Genomic DNA, 24,414 nt, shown 5'->3' on the forward strand with positions numbered 1-24,414 from the left:
CTCGTAATGTTACGACTTTATTCTCGTAATGTTACAACTTCTCGTAATATTAAGACTTCATTCTCGTAATATTACGACTTTAATCTCATAATATAACGACTTTATTCTCATAATACGACTTTATTCTATTACGACTTTATTCTCGTAATTTTACGACTTTATTCTCATTATATTATGACTTTATTTTCGTAATTTTACGACTTTATTCTCATTATATTATGACTTTATTCTCGTAATTTCCAATTTTTTTTGTCTTAGTTTGGCCCTAATACTCCGTCGTATTTCCGTACACATCTGTGTGATATTTGCGTTTTAAATAAAGGCGAATGAAAAAAGCGGGGAGAAAAAAAGGAACCTTGTCACGTGATTCGTGATGTCACAGCTGGTCTGGCTCCGGGACTTCCAGCTTCCTCCGTGTGTAGTGACAGATCCAGCCGAGCGGCAGGACATGCGAGCGGCGAGGACTACGGGCTTTGATTACATCGGATACAAGTGAAAACAGAGGCTTGTCCGTCCGTGTTTGGTCAGATTTGTGTGCTGAGCTGCCGGTCAGACATGCGGCTGAAGGTGGGCTTCTTACTGCGGAGTCTGCTCGTCCTGGGAACGTTTCTGGGTCTGGTCCTGCTCTGGTCGTCCTTGTCCCCGAAGCCCGACGACGGGACCCCGTATGGAAAACGGGTAAGGTGATAACGACACTTAAGCCTGATTTACGGTCCCGCGTTAAATCGACGCAGAGATTTCGCCGTAGGGTACGCCGTAGGCTCTGCGTTGGTGTAACGCGGAACCATAAATCAGCCTTTAAACAAGAGCAGGGAGGATTCAGGAGGAGGGGACGTGTGTGTCTGTAATGACGGCGTGAACGAGTACGCGCCTCCACCCGCGTACAGGGGACGGGTTGGGGGTTGTTGGGCTCTTGGCCGGTTAGTAATTCCTACATTTATTGGTGCAAATCGGTCCAAATGGCGCGACACACCTGTACTGTAATCATCAGAGCAGGATGCACATCCGGGTACGTCACGGCGAGGGGCGGGGCTTAACCACTCCAACATGTTCTTCAAGCACTGGTTCCTGGATCGATCCGGAAAGGGTCATAAAACCTCCTTCAAACAACGTGTACTTCAACAGTTAGAAAGATTATATGGAGCTAGAACTGTCTCATAATTCACAAATGCACATCACAAGTTTCCAGAGGTGGACAGAGTACTCGACCCCAGTACTTGAGTAAGAGTACAAATACTACTGGTCAAAATTTACTCCGTTACAAGTAAATTAAAGTAGCTCAGTCAAAATATTACTCGAGTAAGAGTAGAAAAGTACTTGCTTTTAAAGGTACTTAAGTATCCAAAAGTAAATGCTTTTAAATTTACTTTAAGTAAAAGTAAGAGTAAGAAATTAGTAAATTTCTTATTTTCCACATCAGTAAATTACTATATTTTTTCTAAATTAATTTAAGGATCTTTTAACTCTTGTTTCTGAGAATTCGATGTTGAGTTGTTGAAAGCAGAGAGGTAGTTCTGCTTCGGCAGACACAATAAACCTTTGAAAATAAATGTCTGTGGTTTTTCTGTGCCCTCGTTTTTTACTCGGTCGAACTCAAACATTGAGTTAAGATACGGCCAAGGATTTTGTGAAAGTCCCTGCTCCGAGTCCGGCTCATTATCAGACTCAGACGACTCAGCGGATTGTCTTTCTTCTCCTGACGCAGGCGTAGCCATTGTTGCGGCTCTGTCTTCACTTGTTGCGGCTCTGTCTTGACTTGTTGCAGCTCTGTCTTCACTTGTTGCGGCTCTGTCTTGACTTGTTGCAGCTCTGTCTTGACAAACGCAGGCTACTTTGGCGGTATCGTTTTGAGGAGACTTGACATATTTCTGCTTTACGGACATCCCAGTGGAGAGCGTGCACTGTGATAGGTCTCCTCCTTTGACAAAAACAGCTTGTGTCCAATAGGATTTTAGGGAAGAAGAAAAAAGAGCAGACCTGAAAGTAATCAGTACTTTTCAGCCTTCCTAGAAATTTACTCGAGTAAAAGTAAAAATATTTGTCTTGGAAATGTATTCAAGTAAGAGTAATAAGTACCAAAGAAATCTAATACTCAAGTAAAGTACAAATCCTCTGGATATGTACTTAAGTACAGTACTCAAGTAAATTTACTCCGTTACTGTCCACCACTGCAAGTTTCACAAATGCACAGAACAATTCACACGTGCGTAGGACAAGACACACAAATGTATTTTTGATGCGCATGTCGGTGTGTGCATTTGAGAATTTTGTCCTGTGCGTTTGTGAAACGGTGTGTGTATTCGCGAATTATGAGACTGTTCTAGCTCCATAAGATTATTCACAAGTGGAAACCACTCAAAGCAGATGTCAGTCTTCCCCAGAACCGGCGGGGCAGCATACTTACCCTAAAGCCAGACGGTACTCTGCACAAAACCATTTAAAAGAGAGAGCATGAGCTCCATCGGCCCCACAGCACAGTTACAAGAACAAATGTGGCTTGTTTGGAAGGGGAAAAAAAAACACTTCCACTAAAAAGATCAAAGGATGAGCAGAAGCATCTCGCAGGCGCTGTCAAGCGCGGCGGTGCTTGTTTTGGAGCCCCAGGATCTGGCCACCTGAGGACATGTGTCTGATCAGCCAGGGCTTCACTGAAGCTGGGTTATGCAGTGATACCAAACACGGCAGCAAATCTATATCAGAATGACTGAAACATACAAGAATCAATAACGTTTAGTTTATTTACAACAGCAGAGGCGAGAACCGTGGAATCTAAATTGAAGCAGCAGTGAACTGAAGAGGAAATAAATCGCCTCCTTGCTGTCTGGTCGTCAGCTGAGGTATAAGGGAAGTTTGAAGGGAGGTGTGGGTGCGTGGCATTGGCAGGGCTGTAACCTGAGGACACTGAAACAAGACCCTATTATGGTTGTTCTCAGGGTTTTAACGCTAATTTTACAGTTTTCCTGCTTCCGCTTTGGTGACGTACTAAATGGCTTAGGGTCCTGGGTCTCCAGTGCTCTCCGGACAGTGAAAAGGAAACCAGTTCTTTGAGGACCTGTTTTGGCACTTTTCCACTAGTCTCGCTTCAGCCCGGCTCGGCTCGACGCGGCTCCACCCGTGTGTTTTTGCACGGCCAGGGGAGAAGTGGGGGGGGTGGGGTGAATCTGCTGTGACGTACTCGATTGCGCAGCACCTTTGTTTGTGTCGGAGCAGATGAGGAATCAGCTGGAGCCGGGAGCGGCTGAGAAAAAAACAGCCCGTCTACATCCCTTTTTTAATTCTCTCGTCAGCCACCAGGTTTATGAACATCTGCACCTCAGAGTTGGATCACCAAACAGACGTTTGCGCTGTATAATAAAATCGCCGCGAGTCGCCTCGCGCTGACTCCCGCTTCCTGATTCAAACGTTTGACGGCCCCGCCCCCCGACCAATCAGAGGCGTGGAGGGTGGTGACGTCAGAAATAGTCCCGGCTCAGCCCGCTATAGAACCTCACTAGAATGGTTACAGAAAAAGGTATCGGCTTGGAGCGGCTCTACCCGCCTCAGCCCTAATGCAAAAGCGCAAAACGGGTAGAACCGAGCTGAGGTGATACTAGTGCAAAAGGGCCATTTGGTTCTGGCTCTTGGACCGGCCTAGCACTAGTAGGTGATTCAGAAGGCTGAAGACAGGAACCCACTCCTCCAGCTTATGCTGCTAAAGATCGAGCTGCAAGCTGTTGAGACATGGGGGTACTTAGTGTTGCCCCCTTTATCTTTTTTTTTTCTTAATTTTTGTATCCAATTTTAGGTCGTAAATAATAGCGCAGTGTGCATCAACCATGTTTTTGTTTTTGTTTTTGTTTTTTTACTGATTGTGTGGAAAATATCCCCAGGAGTGGTACTTAGAAAATCAGACAGCTGGAGGAGCTGCAAATCAAAAAGAAAATGTTCTTATTTAATCTGCTTTAGTGCTCAAAGTATTCAGCCTGTCCTTTCTCTCTATACACATAACTTCCCACGACAACAGACTTCATTTTCTTTTTCTAAAAGCCTCCAAATGTGAGTAACTCTCTCAAGTGCTGCACAGACTCCAGTTTAAACTGACCAGGCTCTTTCAAGGAAACTAAAACTTTCAACTCAGGCGCGTGGAGGTTGTCAACCCCAGAAACGCGAACACTGCAGCGATATGTGCAGGAATGTTATTTACTGCTCAGGGTTACAGAAGTTATCGGCTTTGCGACTTATCTTTTATATTGTTTATTTACATGAACTCTGATAGATTCTTCTCTAACTTTGAAGCAGTCAGGGACGGGGGACTCGCTGTTTAATTAAAGATTAATTTATTGAGTCTGGGGTACTGAGGGGTACAGCACACTTTTTAATGTGGCTTGCATTATAAGTTGATAGTCAGTGGTCATGGTTTCATTCACGCATGCCTCAACAGGGAGGAGCCACAAGCCACAACATCCCGGGTGTTTAGATCTACTGCTGATGTTTGACATTCAGGGAATCAGAGTTGCAGTTCCTCTCCTGACCACCAGGGCCCGCTAAAACGCACTCCATGCAGCTTCATAGTAAAATATCTCACTTTACAACAGAAATAAACTTATTTACACTCAGGTAAAAAAAAAAAAGGAAGAAGAAAAGAATATATATTTTTTATGTGTGTGAGGGACAAAAGTTATTACACAAAGAAACAAATAGATGTGTAGTTATGACGTGAACCTTCACGTGTCGTCAGGCCTGTCCGTCCGGAGGTGCAGCCTCGTAATGAGCAGGTTCCATTTTTATTTATTTACTTATTTAGTTCCACACAGGCTGCAAACTCCTCCCTAACCGTCACACCAATGACACACCTGAGACACAGGTGTGGTGACACACCCTCCCTGGTTTCACAGGGGTTGGTGCTGCACCGGAGGGTGGGGAGAAAAAACGGACAACGGTTTTTAGTAATCACTAGAAACCTGAAAAAAATAAAGAACTGCACAGTTAAGTTAGATAACAAGACCTGTACTACTTCACCAAACGTGTGGAGGAAGCAGCAGCTCTTATGTCTCCTCCATTGCTACAGCAACAGGACACAGCTGGTGCGTCACCTCTTACATCTTTGACAGCACCAGGTCCTTTTTTCTTTTTCTTTTCTTTTTTAAACAAAACAAACAAAACAGTTTTTCTCTCATCTTTGTGCTCCAAATACAATCAAATTCAGCCCTCTGTCTATTTTATTAAGAAAACGGATAAATGAAAACTGCTCCATGCAACAACCAGTCTTTCGCTTTCGGTCCAGAACTTGTTTGGTCCGGTTCAAATGGGCCAGAGCTCGTTTCCTCAGATCCCCCGATGCGTTTGGGCGGGTGTGAAAGCACAACCCGACTCTGTGATAAATCTGTGGGACTGAGGGAGAATTATGGACAGTAACTGCAATCATAGGTGGAAATTCAGGGTTTTTTTTGTCTGTGAGTAACATCCTGTGTTGTTCTCCGTCATGCAGGACAACGGTTTTCTGCCCAAAGCAGACGTTGGGGCTCAGTTTAAGCCCGTGGTGCCCTGGCCTCACGTGGAAGGCGTGGAAGTGGACCTCAACTCCATCAGACTGAAAAATGGTGAGACGCTCTGGAGTTCTCAGTTTTACACGTTTCACAAACAAACTCATCAATACTGAATCCCATCGTCTCCTGATGAGGCAGACGAACACTCCTCGTCAGATGTAGACTGCTTTGGTGACAGGGTGTCCTTTTGATGACATTCAAGAGATAGGTGTTTGAATTGCTTCCGTAATAACGCCAGTAGGGGTGGGTATTGGGAAGGACCTCACGATACTTGAGCCACGATACGATACACATTGCAATATCCCGATTATGTGATATCCCGATTATTATATTCTACATAGTTCACCGAAAAATTTAAAAATGCATTACACATCTTAAAATCCAAGTTGTATATATGTACATCAGATGATAGTGATGGATTTTAAAATCCGAGTTGCACGTTCATCAGATTATAGTGACAATTCATGGGACAAACTGAGTCAAAACAATGTTTTATTATAACTATACAAGCTAAAGTTACAACATATTTGTATATGTTTTTCATATTATTTACATCGTATGAAATTAACATTAAATTTAGTATGAGGTTGCTTTAATTATGTGGCAAATGATAATAAACACAAGAAAGATGGTTCTAAAACCAAGGACAGGCACAGTGATCAGTCAGTATAGATATAAATCCATAAATAAATAAACCTCTGTCCATTATTTTTCATTTTTTAAGGACAGGCAATTGTGTTATATAAAAAATAAATTATAAAATGAAATAAAACGTGAAATAAAACCTGAGCTCAGTGCAGGGCCCTCCCGGGGTTGGTAGAGAGTGGCAATGCCCAGGACTGTCACTTAGGTAGGAGCACTGGGTGATATAATGGGAAAAAGATCGGGGATAAAAAAAATAAAAATAAATTAAAAATTAAAAAAAATAAATAAATCGATATTCAAATTTTGAATATCGATATTGAATCGGCTGGAAAAGTATCGCGATATATTGCCATATCGATATTTTTGCCCACCCCTTGTTTTTTCTGGATTTGGTCTCCAGGAGGGGACGACCGTCCCCAGGACGCCCGCCAGCAGCCTCACCAGGGGCAGGTCATCCAGCAGCAGTATGTGACCTTCAAGCCCCACAAACAGGCCTACAACAGCCCCGTTCTGAAGAAAGGCGAGCTGGGAAATTTTGAGCCCCATGAACCTGAGCCGCAAGGGGTCCCCGACGGTCCCGGCGAGGCGGCCAAGCCGTTCGTCCTGGGCCCAGAGTACAAAGACTCCGTCCAAGCTACCATCAAAGAGTTTGGCTTCAACATGGTGGCGAGCGACATGATCTCCCTGGACAGAACCATCAGCGACCTGCGTCATGAGGAGTAAGTACCGGTGCTTGGCACCAGACCGGGCCACCGGCCACGTGCCGTCTTCCAACCGCACTAGTATCACCTTGAGACCTGCAGCCATTAAAGAATTAGACTACAAGAAGCAAATACGAGTACCGGGTCAAGGTCGTCAAGGCTTTGAGTTTATTTGTTTATTTGTTTATTTATTGAGATCCCCATTAGCTGCAGCAGAAACTGCAGCTATTCTTCCTGGGGTCTTAACAAAATAATGCAATACAAAAGAAAACAAAATAGAGAAAAGAACTTAAAAAATGAAAATACAGAATAAGAGCAAGAAGAAAAAAAAAATATATATATACAAAATCAAGATATTTTAAGAATCAAGACAAGAACAGAAACCAAGTCAACTATATCATCCCCACATATACCTAATATATACATATATATATACATATACATATACACATACATATACCCATCATATAATACTCTATCATATCTAATATTCCAAGTCAATTCTATATTATATTCACACAGACATATATATATATATATATATATATACATATATACACATACATATATACATATGTATACACATATACATACATACACACATACTCACATACTCATATATATCTATTAGTATCTTTGTCAGTCGCCATTTGATCAACAAACAAAACAAAACACGGACTGTTGAATGGATTTCAGTCACAACACGTCACGTTGTGACAGGTCACAACACCTGGAAATTACGTATATTTCTATGTGCTTGTGTTTCCATGGTAACGGTAACCCTGTGTTAGCTGAAAGGGTGTTAGGTACAGGACTGACTTAAGCCGGGCATACACTGTGCGATTATCGGCTCGTTTTGAGCCGATTTTCCAGTCGTGCGACTTTTTTTTGATCGGGCCCGATTTTGACCCAATCGTTGCTCGTGCCTCGTGCAGTGTACGTGGGGTAACGACGAGAGATTAACACCTCACGACGAGCTCCCGATCACAAATCGTGAGGTCGCAAGAAATTCAAGCATGTTTGAAATCCTGGTCGCTCCTCGTGAAGGCATCGCACAGTTGAAGCCGTGCTGCGACCCGATTTACCTCATCCTTTCACAGAGAGCATGCGCAATCTCTGATGTCACCTCAAAAACTATTATTTGTAGTTTAAGTGTTGCAAATTCACACTACAACATGTTTTAATAGCAGAAAAAGACCGCATTTCCACGTTCGGTGCGTGTCGCCGCGTACCCTGCGCCGTAGGCTCTGCGTTGGTGTAACGCGGAACCATAAATCAGCCTTCAGTGTGTGCGCTGTCTGCTGTGCCGTCAGGTCACCCACCTTTTCGTTTCATCTCGTTCCCATCTCCTGCGTGTAAATTCTTTTCACTTTAAAAAAAAAAGAGCTATTTATGTTAAGCATAGGATAAAAGTTTGAACTCGGATTTTTGGGAAGTATTTTCAAGATCGTTATTTTAATAGCGGGACTATTTCCAGCGGCGCCTGTGTCAAGGAGCGCTTCGGACGCGTCACGTGATCGTGCTGGACCAATAACAGCGGCCCCTGATGTAAACAAACCTGACGTCATACAATGTGCGCAACCTCGTCTTCCCAAATATGTAGAAAAATACAATATAATGAGCCAAAAAGTGCACAAAAATGACTAAAACAGTGTTATATGATGCCACAATGAAGATGAATTATTAACTAAAGTGAAATAATAAAAATCGCCCATAATGTGATTTCGTTTTTATCATTGTGCTGTACTGTTCGGAACAACTCTTTTTTCTCTTCTCATTTTGCTGGGACGTCGGGTTCCTCCGCGAGACACAACTTTTGCGGTATGTGTTCATTGTTATGTCTAAAAATGATGCGCAGTGACCACCCAACCAGAAACGGTACAGATATTTTGGGATTTTTTAAAATATATATATATAAAAAAATAAAATTATTAAAAAAAATAAAGGATCCCATAACCTTTGATCGGGTGGGCAGGACGCACGTTTGGGCTGGAACAGCCTACCCCTGCCCCAAAACCGGCCTGGAGTTCCAGTAACAGAGGTCCGACGGGAGGATTTTGATCGTATAGTGTCAGCAGACGGGTCGCATCCGAGCATCGGCTCGTACAGTGTGAGAACATAAATCGTGGGCTCTAAACTTTTGAACTCCGCGATCTAGTCGTGCAGTGTGAGATGGGGCAGTCTCATACGATTCAAAATATCGCACAGTGTATTCCCGGCTTTAGGTAGGAGCACTGGGTGATTAAAATGGGGGAAAAAAATCGGGATTAAAAAAAAAAAAAAAAAAAAAAAAATTTTTTTAAATCGATACTTTGATTTATGTATCAATAATCGTTCCTACACATGCATATCGATAAAATATCGATATAGCGATATTTTTAACCCACCCCTAAAAATCAAGTAATTCCTGACTGAGACGCGCTGGATGTTGTTTCTGATCCGTCTTTTCTGGACGGCTACGAGCGGTTCAGAGCGCAGCAGCTCGGCTTGTAACTGGCCCCACGAAGCGTGATCGTATAAGTCTGGTTGGGAGATTCCTCTGTCAGTGTCCCGCCAGATTCCGGACTGATTTGTTGTCGTTGCCTATTAAAGTTCTGAACAGACTGTCGCCCTCTTGTCTGACAGGACTCGCACGTCTGTCCACCACCTCGGTTGCTTCTCGAGTTTCTGCGACCACGATCAACGCGTACAGCTGCTTTAATCTTTGGGGCGGCCTCAAAGCTGTAGACCGGCTCGCTTTTCACGTTCGCACCGTTCAGACCTTCAATATGTCAAAAAAACACACGTCTTCTCTTTGGCTTCGATTCTGAGCAGCGTACGACGCACCGACTTTATTCTTCTTTAAATCGTTCTGCTCTTAAATTAGGAATGTTGTTTGTTTGTGAAGCACTGTGGCCAAATTTGTTATTTTCAATGTGAATGAATTCAGCCACGCCCTCTGACCTCTGACGCCGTCCCCCCTGCAGGTGTAAATACTGGCATTACGACGACAGACTGCTGACGTCCAGCGTGGTGATCGTCTTTCACAACGAGGGCTGGTCCACTCTCATGAGAACCGTCCACAGCGTCATTAAGAGGACTCCCAGGAGATACCTGGCTGAGATTGTGCTGATCGACGACTTCAGCAACAAAGGTAGGTAGACAGAGCTCGGAGACGTCAGATTCAATCCTCTGCGGGGACTGAGCAGCACCTGGTCATTTTGTGTGTAGTTCACCTGAAGGAGCGATTGGAGGATTACATCAAGCAATGGAACGGCCTCGTCAAACTCTTCAGAAACGAAAAGCGAGAAGGATTGATACAGGCCCGAAGTATCGGAGCCCACAAAGCCAACAAAGGACAGGTAAGAGCTAGCCCTGCCCCGCCCACAGCCAGTCGGAGCGGGTTCAGCAGGAGTAACTGTTCCAGGGTTTAATCGGCTCTCACATGTGTTCAGGGACAGCATCAGTGTTGTGCAAGTTCATACTTCTCATGAACTAGTTCAAAGTTCAGTTCACATAGTTTAAAAATGAATAGTTCACATTCATAGTTCACCATTTTCACTTTGAACTAGTTCAAATTCAGTTCATTTCAATATTTTTAGGGGAGAAGTACGAATGAAACGCCACCTTATCCTAATATTGCAATCATGTATTGTTCTAGTGGCTTCTCAACTTTACTCAGAGGCTGTAAATCTCCAATATCGTCCATTATAAGTTTGTCTACCTGTTACTGGTAAATCAACCCCCTGAAGGCTGCAGGTCTGACTGGGGTCATTTGGGGCTGTTGGGTCTTCTTGGTCTTTCCTGGTGACTTTTTTTGATTGTCAAGGACTTGCAGATATTTTCTCACACTGGACGGATGTTTTAACTCCACATAACGTTTCAAATGTGAAGTTGACGAGGCAGACGCTCGGACTTGTTTTCTCAGCACAGGTGGACATGATTTGCACAGAAAGGTTAGATTTGAGACGATGTGTAAAATTCCAGCAGATAATGATAAGCGGATCATCATCTGACGCATTGTCTCTCTCGGGCTCGGGCCGCCGTTGCCATGCTGTGCACTGCATTGTGGGTAATGTAGTGTGAAGTTGTCGTCTCGTCGAGTATTTTAAATGTGCCGCTCGCTGCAGAAATGTATTCTGTAATAATTGGACCTAAACAGTGAAGCTGAAACTCACATAATCTGAACAGTTCAAATTCCACTTTGTGGGAAGTTTACATTCAAGTTCTTTATTTGCAAATATGTTGCGTTCAGTTCAACGTTCTCACAGAAATTAATGTGTTCATCTGAACTTTTTCATGCACAACACTGGACAGCATACGCTGATCAGCCATAACATTACGGCCCCTGGCACGTAGCGCGAGTTCTCACAGTTCAGTGTGCTGCTGGGAAAACCTGCGTCCCCGCGGTCACCTACAGGTGCGTGTCAGAGCTCCATCTGGGCCCTGAAACCCCTAGACACCAGTCTCTCCAGCTCGTGTGCTCAAGGGCTACATGGCTGTCGTCCTGTTAGCGGCGTTTCTTCTGGGAACATACATCAGTACGAGCAGGTGTCCACAACTGCTGCTCCATGGGGTCACGTCTGTTTGTATCGCAGGTTCTGATCTATCTGGACGCTCATTGTGAGGTTGGAATCAACTGGTACGCGCCACTGGTTGCCCCGATTTCCAAAGACAGGTAAGAACCGCACCCGTGTGGCCGACCACATCTGAACATGTTGTCTGTTTGTTAAAAGTGTCTTTGATTAACCTACGATGTCCCGCATCAGCAGATCTCTGGACCGTAGTAGTGGTCAGCAGAGTGGGAACTCCCACAACCCCCATAGCTACGGGTGCCGTTACAAACCCAATCTACAGCTTCATTGAAACTTTCAGCTGATGAATTCAAAAAACGAGCTAATTTAGATATTTTTGTGAGGTTGATATCAGCCACGTACAAAAACCTCGTTTATTGTGAGTTTTCATTGAACATTTAGTTGCAGAAACCGTGATCATAAGTAGCTTTAGAAGGTCATGCTTCAGGTTACAGTTTTACAGGTTGAAGACTTCAAACTCCAGCCAGAGCAAAACCCCTGTGAGATTACTGCTACTTCTGCAGATGAAACTGAGCTGTGAAACAGATCAGAAACAGCCTGGATAAGTAGGTGTGCCGGCACGATGACGGCGTGAGAGCGTACGGCACCTATCCAGCTATCTGGCACGTAGGGCTGTTCGATTAATCGATTTTAAATCGTAATCGCGATTATGTAATTAGAACGATGTTAAAATGTGAAACTCGTAAAATCGATTTTTCACTTTTTTTTTTTTAAAACGCAAATGTGAATAGCAAATGTAATGACTGACATTACACACCTCTACCTCCTTCATGGGTTGCATTATTATTTAGCATGCAAAGACCCAGTTTAGTTTAATTAGAAAATGTCTTGTTTTATTTAATTGGAAATATAACTTACTGTATGTTTGCAAGTGGTGATTTGCAGATTTCTTTTTCCAGAGATAAAACTTTATATTTTATTATATTTTTTAAAACTTTTTTTCAACTTATTTTACAGAGTTTTGCACTTTATTCATTCATTTTTGGTTTAATAAGAGCAAGGTTTGCACTTAAAGCCCAAATGGTGCAAATGTTCAATAAAAAAACAGCATATTTGAAATCATTTCTTTGCCTTTTGTCAATTCAAGAAAATAATCGTAATCGAAAATCGGATTTTTAAAGGAGAAAATAATCGAGATTTTATTTTTGGGCAAAACCGAACAGCCCTACTGGCACGGTAGCAGCTCCTTAAACAGCTGGTTGCTTGCATCGAAGTAATAATTCTGCTTGTAGTCTTTGGACTGAAACCGTTTGTCCCCATTAGTCCCGGCCTCATGTGCAGGATTCTGCTTATCGTCTCTACATGTGGTAAAAGTATGTAAGGGGTAAAGATTAAAATGCATTTAATCAGATCATTCTAATTTAGCTACCCGAAGGAGCGTAGTGAGTGAAGGTGAGGCGTGTCCCTCGCTGCTAGAGAGGCTGTGGAAGGTAAAAGCCCACAACCAAGGTCTGTATGTGTCTCTGTGTCTGTAGGACAGCATGCACAGTGCCTCTCATAGATTACATAGACGGTAATGAGTACAGTATGGAGCCTCAGCAGGGGGGAGATGAGGACGGCCTGGCTCGAGGGGCCTGGGACTGGAGCCTGCTCTGGAAGAGAGTGCCGCTCAGCCAGAGAGAGAAGGCCAAGCGAAAGCACACCACGCAGCCCTACCGGTACACGCACCCACAGCCGGCATGTTGAAGCTCATCCCTGACCTCTCTTTGTCTCCATCTCCCATCCCCTCCACCCCACCCGTCCTTTCCTGCACTGTGTCCCGCTGCGTCCACGTCTGCGACACCCCCCCCCCTCCCTCGTCTGTGTCACCACTCTCTCTGTGGACGCTGTCCCCCCCTCCACGACTCTTCTCCCCCGTGTGTCCCGTGTGCATGTCCCCCACATCCACCCTGTCAGAACGGTCTGTACGGTGCCTCTGATCGACTCCATCCACGGCCAGAGGTTCACCATCGAGTCCCAGGGTGGAGGAGACAACAACGGCTTTGCTAGAGGAGCCTGGGACTGGAGCATGCTCTGGAAGAGAGTCCCTCTGGGAGACAGAGAAAAAAAACTCAGACAGACACTAACTGAGCCATATAGGTACAGACAACCGACGCCTCTGACGTACTGGGACACTGTCAACCAGGACAGCAAAGACACATCCAAATAATTGGCAGTATTTTTTATGATATGTTTGACATTAGTGCTGGCACCAAACTTTGAAAACTAGAATGATTACCAACTGGTTTTGCGATAACAAGCATCTACTGTACTAATGTACTGCATATCATAATTAACCAACTAAACCGCCTCTGACTGACGGGAAGTCGTCCTCTGGTGTGCTGTCCTCCAGCTGTCCCTTTCCTGCAGAACCTGGGTGTTTGTTTCTCACTGCAGCGTCGTTGCCTATCCGTCTCACGGCATTCTGGGGGATTCCCACACTTAGACGGCTTTCAGACACAAACGTTCACAACGTGGCGAGAGAGAAAGATGCCGCCGTCCTAACACATCTCTGAATACTGTTCACTTTAGTGATGCACCGAAATGAAAATGTGTGGCCGAAACCGAAAATGGTAATAAACACTTGGCCGAATACCTAATAACATACCGAACATGGTTCTTCGCAGTTTTTATTTTGCCAATTTTTTCACCATTGCATAAATCAAATAAATGTGCTTTAGGCATGCTTTTCAAAGAAAAAAATATGTTACCAAATTACAAGGTAGAAATATTTATTGACCATGAACGACTGCATTTTTTTAATATTCAAGCTGACATTATACCAACAAAGCACAATAACTTAAAATAAATACATTAGCAAAATACATTTTTTGGCCATCTTTGAGCTTACATTAGGCCTATAACTGACTGCTGAAAAATTGTAACGTAGGCCTTAACACAAAAAAAATGCATTGAATGCATTAAAGTGCATTGTAAAAAAAGTGCAAAAGAAGTGGATAAACCCACAACAAATGAATAATTGTCCTGGGCATTGATTGCAAACAGCCATTCTTGTATCATTCTCAGCCACTTTGAAATACTTCCACACTGCTGACATGTTTGCTGCATTTACCACCGCACCCCCTCACTACACGCTGTTTGCTGTTTGATTGCGTCATTTCAACACGCCGTTATTAATTGTTTGGTCTTTTCCCCACTTATTCCACCGAACAGCGAAAGTGTTTTCTTGCTATTTTCGGCTGAACAATTTCAGTTACAGAACATTCGGTGCATCACTAGTTGACTTACTAAAGTTCTCCTTTATCGGCTGATTGGCAGCTCCGACACGCTGAGCTGCACATGTTTCAATATATGTCCAGCTCTCACGCGATTATCCTGCGTCGACGCCTCTCCCACGGAAGCCTTTTAGCAATTTCATCACAGATTACAGAATCCCGAACAACGTCGGGGGGGGGGGTTCACCCCCCATGAGTGAGAAAAGAAATTGCGATAATCCAACTAAAAGTGCATGTGGACATCTAACACCCCCAGATAACGTGGATGAACTCAAACTAACCCCTGCATGTCATTATCAACATGTTCAGATACACCTCTATGGAGCCAAATCAAGGCCAAAAGTTTTGCTAATTTGAAAATAAAATTTGAACCTGAAAATTATTTTTTTACACTTTCAATTTTATTTTTTTCAGTATCAGATCTTTTTTTCAGTTTCAAATCTTTTTATTTCAGTTCCAAATCTTTTTTTCAGTTTCAAACCTTTTTTTTTCAGTTTCACGTCTTTTTTTTTCAGTTTCACTTCTTTTTTTTTTTCAGTTTAAAATTTTTTTTTCAGGCGTGGGGGGCGTGGCATCAACTGAGAGGGGCGTGGCATCATGAGTGACAGCAGAACAGAGAAGGCGGGGGACGTTCCTCAGTCCTGTTGCCTTCAGGAAACGTAGGTTGCAGAAGTTATCAGTAGAAGTTTGATTCAATACTGTATATACACTATATTCACGTGATTGGCAGTGGAAAAAACTGATATTAGTGACACATTTCTGTTTAAGAAGCTGTTTTAGACCGTACTTGGTAGTATGTGGAAGTGGGAAATGTCAAACTTTAAAGTGTGGCTGTTGAACTGTACACCTGCATAGTTTATTGCTTTTATACTGCGATTGGTGCCAAGTACGGTCTAAAACAGCTTTTTAAACAGAAATGTGTCACTAATATCAGTTTTTTCCACTGCCAATCACGTGAATACGGTGTACAGTGTTGAATTATACGTTCTACTGATAACTTCTGCAACCTACGTTTCCTTAAGGCAACATGACTGAGGAACGTCCCCCGCCTTCTCTGTTCTGCTGTCACTCATGATGCCACGCCCCTCTCAGTTGATGCCACGCCCCCCACGCCAGATCCGGGCCAAAAGTCTGAACCTGAAAAAAAAATTTGAACCTGAAAAAAAAGATTTGAAACTGAAATAAAAAGATTTGAAACTGAAAAAAATTAAATTGAAACTGTAAAAAAGAATTTTCAGGTTCAAATTTTATTTTCAAATTAGCAAAACTTTTGGCCTTGATTTGGCTCCATACACCTCCTTATCAACTGAATTCCCCGTTTGTCTGAAAGACGTATAAGTTTGTGAGTTCTTCTCGACTCAGAGGGTTGTGGTAACGCCTCAACGTTGCCTCTGTGTGAGAGCTGATCGGGTTGGTCTTCTGGGTTTGATCTGGGACACTCTTGGGTCTGCCGGCGGGTTTCAGGTGGGAGGCGGGTTCAGACTGAGGCCCCATCACCTCCATCTTTCACTAATCACTGACCCTCATCGCGTCCTGTGGCCCGACTCTGTCGGAGCCGTGTTCTGACTCGTTTGTCCCCTCCATGCTGTGCTTGCTGGTCTGTTTCCTGGCTTCTCCTTGTTGCATAACTGCGTGTTTCAGCTGAAACATGCTGACATCTAACGTCTAACCCGGATGAACGGTCCGTAAGTACGACCCCTGTGCTCACGTGTCTTCATACCTGCAGGTCTCCAGCCATGGCCGGAGGTCTCTTTGCTATAGAGAGAGACTTCTTCTTTGAGCTGGGTCTGTATGACCCCGGACTTCAGATATGGGGAGGAGAGAACTTTGAAATATCCTACAAGGTAGTGATGGACGCGCCCAGGTTGTGAACACGGGTCGTGACCTTCCACCGGTTTTTAAACATTCCTGTGTGTTTGTGTAGATCTGGCAGTGCGGAGGCCAGCTGCTCTTCGTGCCGTGTTCCCGTGTCGGCCACATCTACAGACTTCAGGGATGGCAAGGAAACCCCCCGCCGGCACATGTTGGATCCTCTCCCACACTGAAGGTAGGATGACCCCCCTCCTCCTCTAAGCTCGTGATTACTGCGGGTCTGAATATTGGGCAAAGACAGTCTCCATAGAATCAACTTTTATTGAACAAAATCATACTGAAAAGTGTGGTAAAATACTGTTACTCGTTCCAGAACCATCGTCACTTTTGGGCCATGCTGATGTAGATCCTCTGCCGAGTTTCAGCAAAGTTTTATCCGTTAGACCGATGTCCTCATATTTGTCTCTAGAATACAAAAAATGGTTCCAAGTCTGCTCCTAGCATCAGACTAGCACTGGAAAAGCTAGTTTTCCTTTTTGGCTTCATATCTGCTATTTAAAGGAGCTTGAGGCTCCTTTTAAGAAATGAGACTCTCTAGCGCCACCCTTCACCACGACGGCCGTTGGGGGTACTGCAGCCAACAGTGAAGCCGGCACGGGAGAACGGGGAGAACGGGGAGAACGTGCATGCAGCGTCATGTGACGTCACATCCGCAGGACAGCGCGGGAAATTCGGGACCGAATTGCAGCACATTTTGCAGCAACAGCCTGTTCAAGGCAACGGAGAGATACACTAGAGGGCTCACTCTTTTGGGTTTGGACCGCTTCATCTGACATTATTACTAGAAAACTTAAAATGTATACGGATTTTTTTCATAAATCCTGCCTCAATCCGGCCTCAAGCTCCTTTAAAGATAAAATGGGGAAAAGGCTGCACATTCTTGTTTGTGAGAGCTTGTATTTCCCTGACACTAAGGCCCACCTGTTTAATAATGTGTAAAAACTATCATTATTTTGTTATGTTTTGAGATAAAAACTGGACTAAAAGAGTCGGTAGTAACTTCTGTCCGTCACCGCAGACACAAGCAGCAACTGTGCTCCTATTTTTGTGTGTGTCCAGAACTACGTCCGTGTGGTGGAGGTTTGGTGGGATGAATATAAGGATTACTTCTACGCCAGCCGCCCTGAAACTCTCACGCTGGCCTACGGGGACATCAGCGACCTGAAGCGCTTCAGGTACACACCTACACCCAAACATGCATCTGCTACAAGCTTTTCTATTTCTGCACTTTCTAACTGAATTTCTGACAAATCAGACAAAACATGGTGCCTATTGCAAAACATTTTCCCGTCATGTAACTGTAAACAGTCTGACATGGATGCTCCTCCGTACACTCTTCATATCAAACACATGTTTACACAAACGTTCCTCGTCATCACTCACTTTAATTACTGGTGTGTTTCCACCCAGTGAACAGAATGATGTCCTGACATTTTCTTTTGTAAACGGTTTTTATCATTTCAGTCAGGCTGGTCCAGCTAAGCCCAAGCAGCTTGGGTAGGAATGAGCTGGACCTGGTTTCAGGGATGTGAAGCTCTCAAACGCCTCTCCTGCAGGTCGTCAGTGTTTACCATAAATGCGTTTACAAAGTTTAGACCACTGAAACGCCTCTACGTGTACCGTAAAACCTTCTTTTTCTCAGTAAGAGGTCTTTAAGAACATAAAAACCATGCAGTTCGTGGAAATCGCTGCTGTAATTCTAACAAGGACTGAAGCTGAAGAAGCAGCTCCTTCTCTTCCTCCTGACAGCGACTCGCGGCATAAATGTCTGTTTGTTCGTAGTAAAAAAAATAGACTTTAACATGTTTGTGTTTGTAGGGAAGAACATCGGTGCAAAAGCTTCAAATGGTTCATGGAGGAAATCGCGTACGACATCCCAGTGCACTACCCTCTTCCTCCGAAAAACGTGGAGTGGGGGGAGGTGAGGACACACACACAGCTAGTTCAGGAAGAGATATTCTGCCGGCTGTAACCTACAGGTCTATGATCTCTGTGGTCTCAGTGGCTTAACCTTCATGCTGCCTACTATTGGACCTAAGCGTCAAATGTCTTTCCGGAACTGGAAAAGCATTGACTCACTATGAGCATGGATCTCCAGCTCATCACCTGCCCCGCCTCTGCATGAATGGATGAATTAGTGGAACTCTACAATACAATACACACGTTTCTGATCTCCATGCCCCTGTCAAGTCACGTGAGGTCAATTTCTCACGCTCCGCACCCTGGTTCAAACATGAGCTAAGGACAATAAAAGAGGTTCTAGCCAATTACAGGCCTATCTCCAGCCTTGTTTTCCTGTCCAAGGTGTTAGAGAAGGTAGTCTCCTCTCAACTTCAGAACCACAGAAAAATAACTACTTGTTTGAAAAGTTTCAGACAGGTTTTCGTTCAGCCCACAGCACTGAAACAGCTTTGCTCAGGGTTCTTAATGACCTGCTGATGACAGCCGATGCTGGATCACCCTCACTCCTCACCCTCCTGGACCTGACTGCTGCGTTTCACACAGTGGATCACACTCTCCTCCTGGAGCGCCTCTACACCGCTGTCAGACTATCAGACCTCGGTCCTCGGCCCCATCCTCTTCATTATCTACATGCTCCCCCTCGGTCGTGTCATCAGCAGACATAAGATGTTGTTATGCTGACGACACGCAGCTTTACATAAAAGCTGCCCCAAGCCCCTCTGCAGCTATTTCATGTCTCTCCGCCGGTCTTGGGGAGATAAAGACATGGATGAGCAACAACTTTCTCCAGCTAAACGGTAGCAAAACCGAAGCCCTCCTTGTCGGCACTCCACACCAGGTTCATTCATCCTCCATAACTCACCTCAGCTTCGGTGGTCAGGTCATAGCCCTCTCCTCCAGTCACTAATCTGGGAGTTAGGTTTGATCCTCACCTGACCTTTAATGGCCATATAAAACACCTGTGCAAAACCTCCTTTTATCATCTCCAAAACATCTCCAAACTCCGCCCCACTTTAACCCTGTCAGATTCAGAGAAGCTCGTTCACACATTCATCTCCTCTAGACTGGACTACTGTAACTCACTCTTCACTGGGATCAACAACATCCAGAAACTGCAATACATTCAAACCAGCGCTGCCAGGATCCTGATGAGAGTCCGGACATATCAGCACATACCACCCGTTCTCCTCTCACTCCACTGGCTCCCTGTCTCAACCCGGATTGAGTACAAAATCCTACTCCTCGCCCATAAGTGCATAAATCGACCTCCGTATCGAAAAGAACTCTTTACTCCCCAAACCTCTACCCGCACCCTCAGATCTACAAACTACACGCTCCTCCGGGTTCCCAACACCAAGCTCCACACCATGGGGACCGGGCCTTCTGCTCAGTACCGGCCGCTTATGGAACCGTCTCCCTGACCATCTTAGGGCGGCACAGACACTGGACTCTTATAAGACTGGCCTAAAAACTTTTAACTATGTACTGGCTCTGTGGCACTCTGAGATTCTTGGATGAAGAGTGCCTTACAGATAGAATGCATTATTATTATTGTAATACTGTTCTGGTTGTCTGAACTGTCTGGTGCTGCATGTGCAGGTTCGGGGCTTGGAGACGAGTTACTGTATTGACAGTATGGGGCACACCAACGGAGGGACGGTGGAAATCGGTCCTTGCCACAGGATGGGTGGAAACCAGGTGACTCACTGCTCCACATGCGTCTGTGTCTCTGTCTGTCTGTCTGTACTGATGCTTCACCTCACCCCGTTTTATACCCAGTCATGTCACTGACCTGCTGCTACTTGACAAATAAGTGGTCAACATTGAAATTGTGATTGTTTGAACTGATTCTCCACTTATCTTTGACATCTTTATTGAACTTTTGATAAAATGTTGACATTTCTATGGTAGACTGACAGTTGAAGACTGAAAACTTTCATCTGAAAGGAATGACGTGAACATTAGACCCCTCAAGTAGCAGACACCGCTTTAGCGACAGAGAAACCTGGCACTGGCACAACCTATTCCCCCCCAACCCAACCTCACTGTGGACTCTGTCTGTCTGTAGTTGTTCCGCATCAATGAAGCCAACCAGTTAATGCAGTACGACCAGTGCCTGACCAGAGGAGACAGTTCAAACGTCATCATCACACACTGTGACCAGAACCAGTACACCGAGTGGAAGTACTTCAAGGTCAGACGCCTTCACCATCACTTACGTGTGCTTTACTGGTCGCACCAGTGGTCTAGTCATTCTTGACCAACTCGGTTGTAATTTCACAAATACGCCTGTTGATGAAAAAGAGTCCAATGAAGTCTGTTTCTCTTCATCCAGGATCTCCATCGGTTCACTCACATGCCAACAGGTAAATATCTACACCACGTTCATCACAGACGGTACATTAAAGTCAGTCCTAGTGTCCTTCCACCGTGTCACATGGATCAAGACGCTCTTCTCAATCCTCTGGGATTCATTGAGAAGTTGTTTTCAACAACTAACTTCAGTCAAATTTATTTGATGACAGTGGGACGGAGAAACGGGTAAACGGATCAGGAGATAATAGAAATGCCTGTCTCTACAGAGGTCATGTGACAAACTTCAGAAATTTGTGAAACCTTGTTTGAAACGATTTCATGTCAGTAAGACCCGGAACATACTTGCTTTTGATACATGAATGCATCACGGTCTCGGTTTTCAGTTTCAGTTTCAGTTTATTTTTATTTGTTAGAGAGGGACCACGTACATTAAGAAACATTTTATAAAATAAAATGTAAATGTACCCAATTGTAGCCAAAAGGCTAGTTTACATTGGCAGTCCCCCTGCCAGAAATAATAGGCTAGTACCTAAAAAGATTAAAACACAAGTACAAACACATCAGCAATAACATATAACATACTGTATATAATTCAACCCTTACAATATACACAGTTCATCCCCACATCGATAGTATACACATCAATGTTCACATCTTTGATTATCGATCAACCAATTCCTAAGATTATATTTGAAGACGTTGTAGACGTTGTTGGACAACTCCGTGTCGGTTATGTGTGTCTTCAAAAAAAACGTGCAACACATAAGTGATATGTAACATTCACTTGAACTGTAGAGGTGCGAGTGTAGGCTGGTAACCGGTCAGCGAGAGCTAGTATCATGTTGCATTGAAGAGATATAGATAGATCTGAGTATCATAAGATAAGATAAGATAAGATAAACCTTTAATAGTCCCACAGAGGGGAAATTTGCAGTTTACAGCAGCAAAGGGGATAGTGCAAAAACAAGAGGCAACAATAGAAAAAAGTAGTAACACAGTAATAATAATAACACTATAAACACTATAAACAGTAAACTGGTATACAATAATAATAATAATAATAAGAAGAATAAAGATAAATAATAAGATATTAGTATATGAAAAAGATAACAGACAGATATTTACAGATGGATATATATATACATAATTGCACGTTGCAGTGAGTGAAAGATTGCACATTATTTCCCTTATGTACATTATTGTCAGGTTTGTATGTGGTCTACTGTGAGCAGTGCTGGTTGTGTAGTCTCACAGCTGCAGGGAGGAAGGACCTTCTGTAGCGTTCCTTCACACACCTAGGGTGAAGGAGCCTGTCGCTGAAGGAGCTCTCCAGCGCTCTGAAGCTCTGCATAGCAATGAGGGTTCATGCCGTGCTGCGTAATAATACGCAATCTAATGGAAGCATTTACAGAAATAAAAGTATTGGTTCCACCCTGAGAAACACCAGAACGAACTGGTGTTTTCTTCATTCACATGAACAAACTTGATGCTGTCAGATAAATACGCCTTAAACCAGAATAATGTGGTTCCTTTTACTCCCGCTATCACATTTAAGCTTCTGTCATAGTGTCATGATCCGTTGTGTCAAAGGCGGCTGAAAGGATCTAACAAGACCACAGGTCTGTTGAGATCACGTAGGTTGTAAAGCTCGTTGGCAGAAATGTGTTTATGAAGAGCTGGGTGTTTTCTAGAAAAGAGCTACAGAAATATGACACTTTTACCATTTGTTCTCCTTCCAGGAAAGTGTCTGGACCGCTCTGACCTGCTTCACAAAGTGTTCATATCAGACTGTGACACTAGTAAAACCACTCAGAAATGGGAGATGAACAATATTGTTGCCGTATGAAGACTGGAAGAGATCCGTGGGGGGAGCCGGGAGAGAAATACAAAAAATGTTATGAGGATATGAACCAAAACTAAACATTTTAGCCTGAGTGAAGTCCCAAAGGCTCGGCTGTTGCTACCAGCCCAAATCTTCCTTTGCGAAGCGAGGTCCAATGCAGTCGTGGATCAGACGGACACGGAGACGCGGCGGCTGGCAAAGGAACCAGCTGATCGAGACTGAAGCGACCGGTCCGCAGCAGAAGCTGCCGGACAATCGCCGACCTGGGAAAACGTCTCCGGCCCTCCTTGGTGGTTGTTTACATGGTGTCTTTGCTCTGTTGGGGTTTTATGTTTTTCTTTTATCGCGTGGATTCAGGAAATTAAATCCATCCGCTCTAACTATTTCATAAGCACTTTTAATGAAAAGAAACACTCTACTAACCAAACGGATGTTTGGGTGAAGGATTCAGACGTTCCTGCGAGTCACACTCCAGCGACTGTCCGTCAGTTCCATGTTTACAGAGGCGAGTTGAAGCCGTCATTTCATGTCCGTAAACAATTATGCAGGTTCCTTTTTTTTTTTTTTTTCTTGAGGACAAGAAACCGAAACCGTTTGTGTTTTAAGTTTTTACTCGAAGTTTATTTCTGCTCCGTGTCTGAAACCATCCAAATGCCTTCCAGCACAAGTAAAGAGGGTGCATGTGTTTTATTTAGCTGGTTACATTTATGTGACTTTAATTTTAAAGGACCTGGAAAAGACTGATAGATAGACTGCCGTACTGGGTCCAGAACGAGGCGACTGGTTTGGGTTACTGGGACGGGGGACATCGATGATAGTGGGGTTTACATGTGAAAATGACAACTAATTAAATATCTACTTTTCCTTTTTTTTGTCTTTTTATTTAGGGGAACAGGTTCTGTTGATGGCATTTTCAGCGTTTTGTAAAATATAACTGAATCCTTTCTAAAGATGATCATGGTGTACCATAACAAGAGCCTTCAATGATGTAAATATCTAATTTATAGCAGAGATTTAATAATGTGGCCGAACGGTGGGTGACTGTGGAAATAAATGACTTTTTCTACTGCCTTTGGGAGCGGTTTGTCTATTTTTTTGAGTTATTTGCTTATTTGGGGCCAGTAGCTGCAGCTGCAGGATTTGTCTTTAGTGGATCGTCATCCTGGATCTGCTGCACGGGGACACTATGATGCACCGAGCCATTCAATTCCATTCAATTTTATTTATATAGGGTCTATTACAACAGAAGTTTTCTCTAGGTACTTTCCAGAGACCCAGAACATGACCCCTGAGCAATTATTACATAAACAATAGCGGGGGGGGGGGGGGGCAGACCAGCACAAAAAACTACAAAGAACAATGATGGTTATGAGATACTTATAATTAGGAAGTGAGAAAGGAAAGAGAAATTCAGCTCATTTAAGGTAACAATTGTATGTGCTGTAAAAGCCGTCTGCGCTGATGATTTTTTCATCCACTTCTGGGAGGCTCAGCCAATCAGAACTGGACCTCGTCGGATTGCAAGTGGTTTGAAACTCCAAATAAATCCCCTTGAATGAGAGAGGCTTTTTGTCCTCTTTAAAGGTTTATGTTATAGACTACGGTATGTTGTCTCTTCTCCGGATAAGCAAACACACCTCTCTTCTCTCCTTTCTTCAGTTCAACCCTCAGTTATTCTAAGTATCTCATCACCATCCTTGTTCTCCATTGTAGTTTGTTGTACCGGTCTGCACCCTCCTTTTCTCTTCTGTGCATGTGCAT

At 43.8% G+C, this 24,414-nt stretch overlaps 1 protein-coding gene across 2 annotated transcripts; it reads left to right on the forward strand.

The window, feature by feature from the left end:
- Positions 1–389: 389 nt before the first annotated feature.
- galnt7 (UDP-N-acetyl-alpha-D-galactosamine: polypeptide N-acetylgalactosaminyltransferase 7) lies at positions 390–23,724 on the forward strand. 2 transcript variants are annotated; one of them, XM_061724455.1, is made up of 15 exons: positions 390–678; positions 5,468–5,579; positions 6,571–6,889; positions 9,838–10,004; positions 10,082–10,212; positions 11,449–11,528; positions 12,921–13,103; positions 16,387–16,504; positions 16,585–16,707; positions 17,592–17,707; positions 18,351–18,453; positions 20,094–20,192; positions 20,563–20,688; positions 20,830–20,860; positions 22,550–23,724. In XM_061724455.1, the coding sequence occupies exons 1-15, from the start codon at positions 556–558 to the stop codon at positions 22,654–22,656; spliced, it is 1,938 nt and encodes a 645-aa protein (XP_061580439.1). In that variant the 5' UTR covers positions 390–555; the 3' UTR covers positions 22,657–23,724. The 2 variants fall into 2 exon arrangements, with proteins under 2 accessions (XP_061580439.1, XP_061580431.1); XM_061724447.1 differs by lacking the exon at positions 12,921–13,103 and adding an exon at positions 13,342–13,524 and having other exon boundaries at positions 392–678.
- Positions 23,725–24,414: the final 690 nt, after the last annotated feature.

The sequence above is a fragment of the Cololabis saira genome, chromosome 1 (assembly GCF_033807715.1).
Source record: "Cololabis saira isolate AMF1-May2022 chromosome 1, fColSai1.1, whole genome shotgun sequence".
NCBI classification, from domain to species: domain Eukaryota; kingdom Metazoa; phylum Chordata; class Actinopteri; order Beloniformes; family Belonidae; genus Cololabis; species Cololabis saira.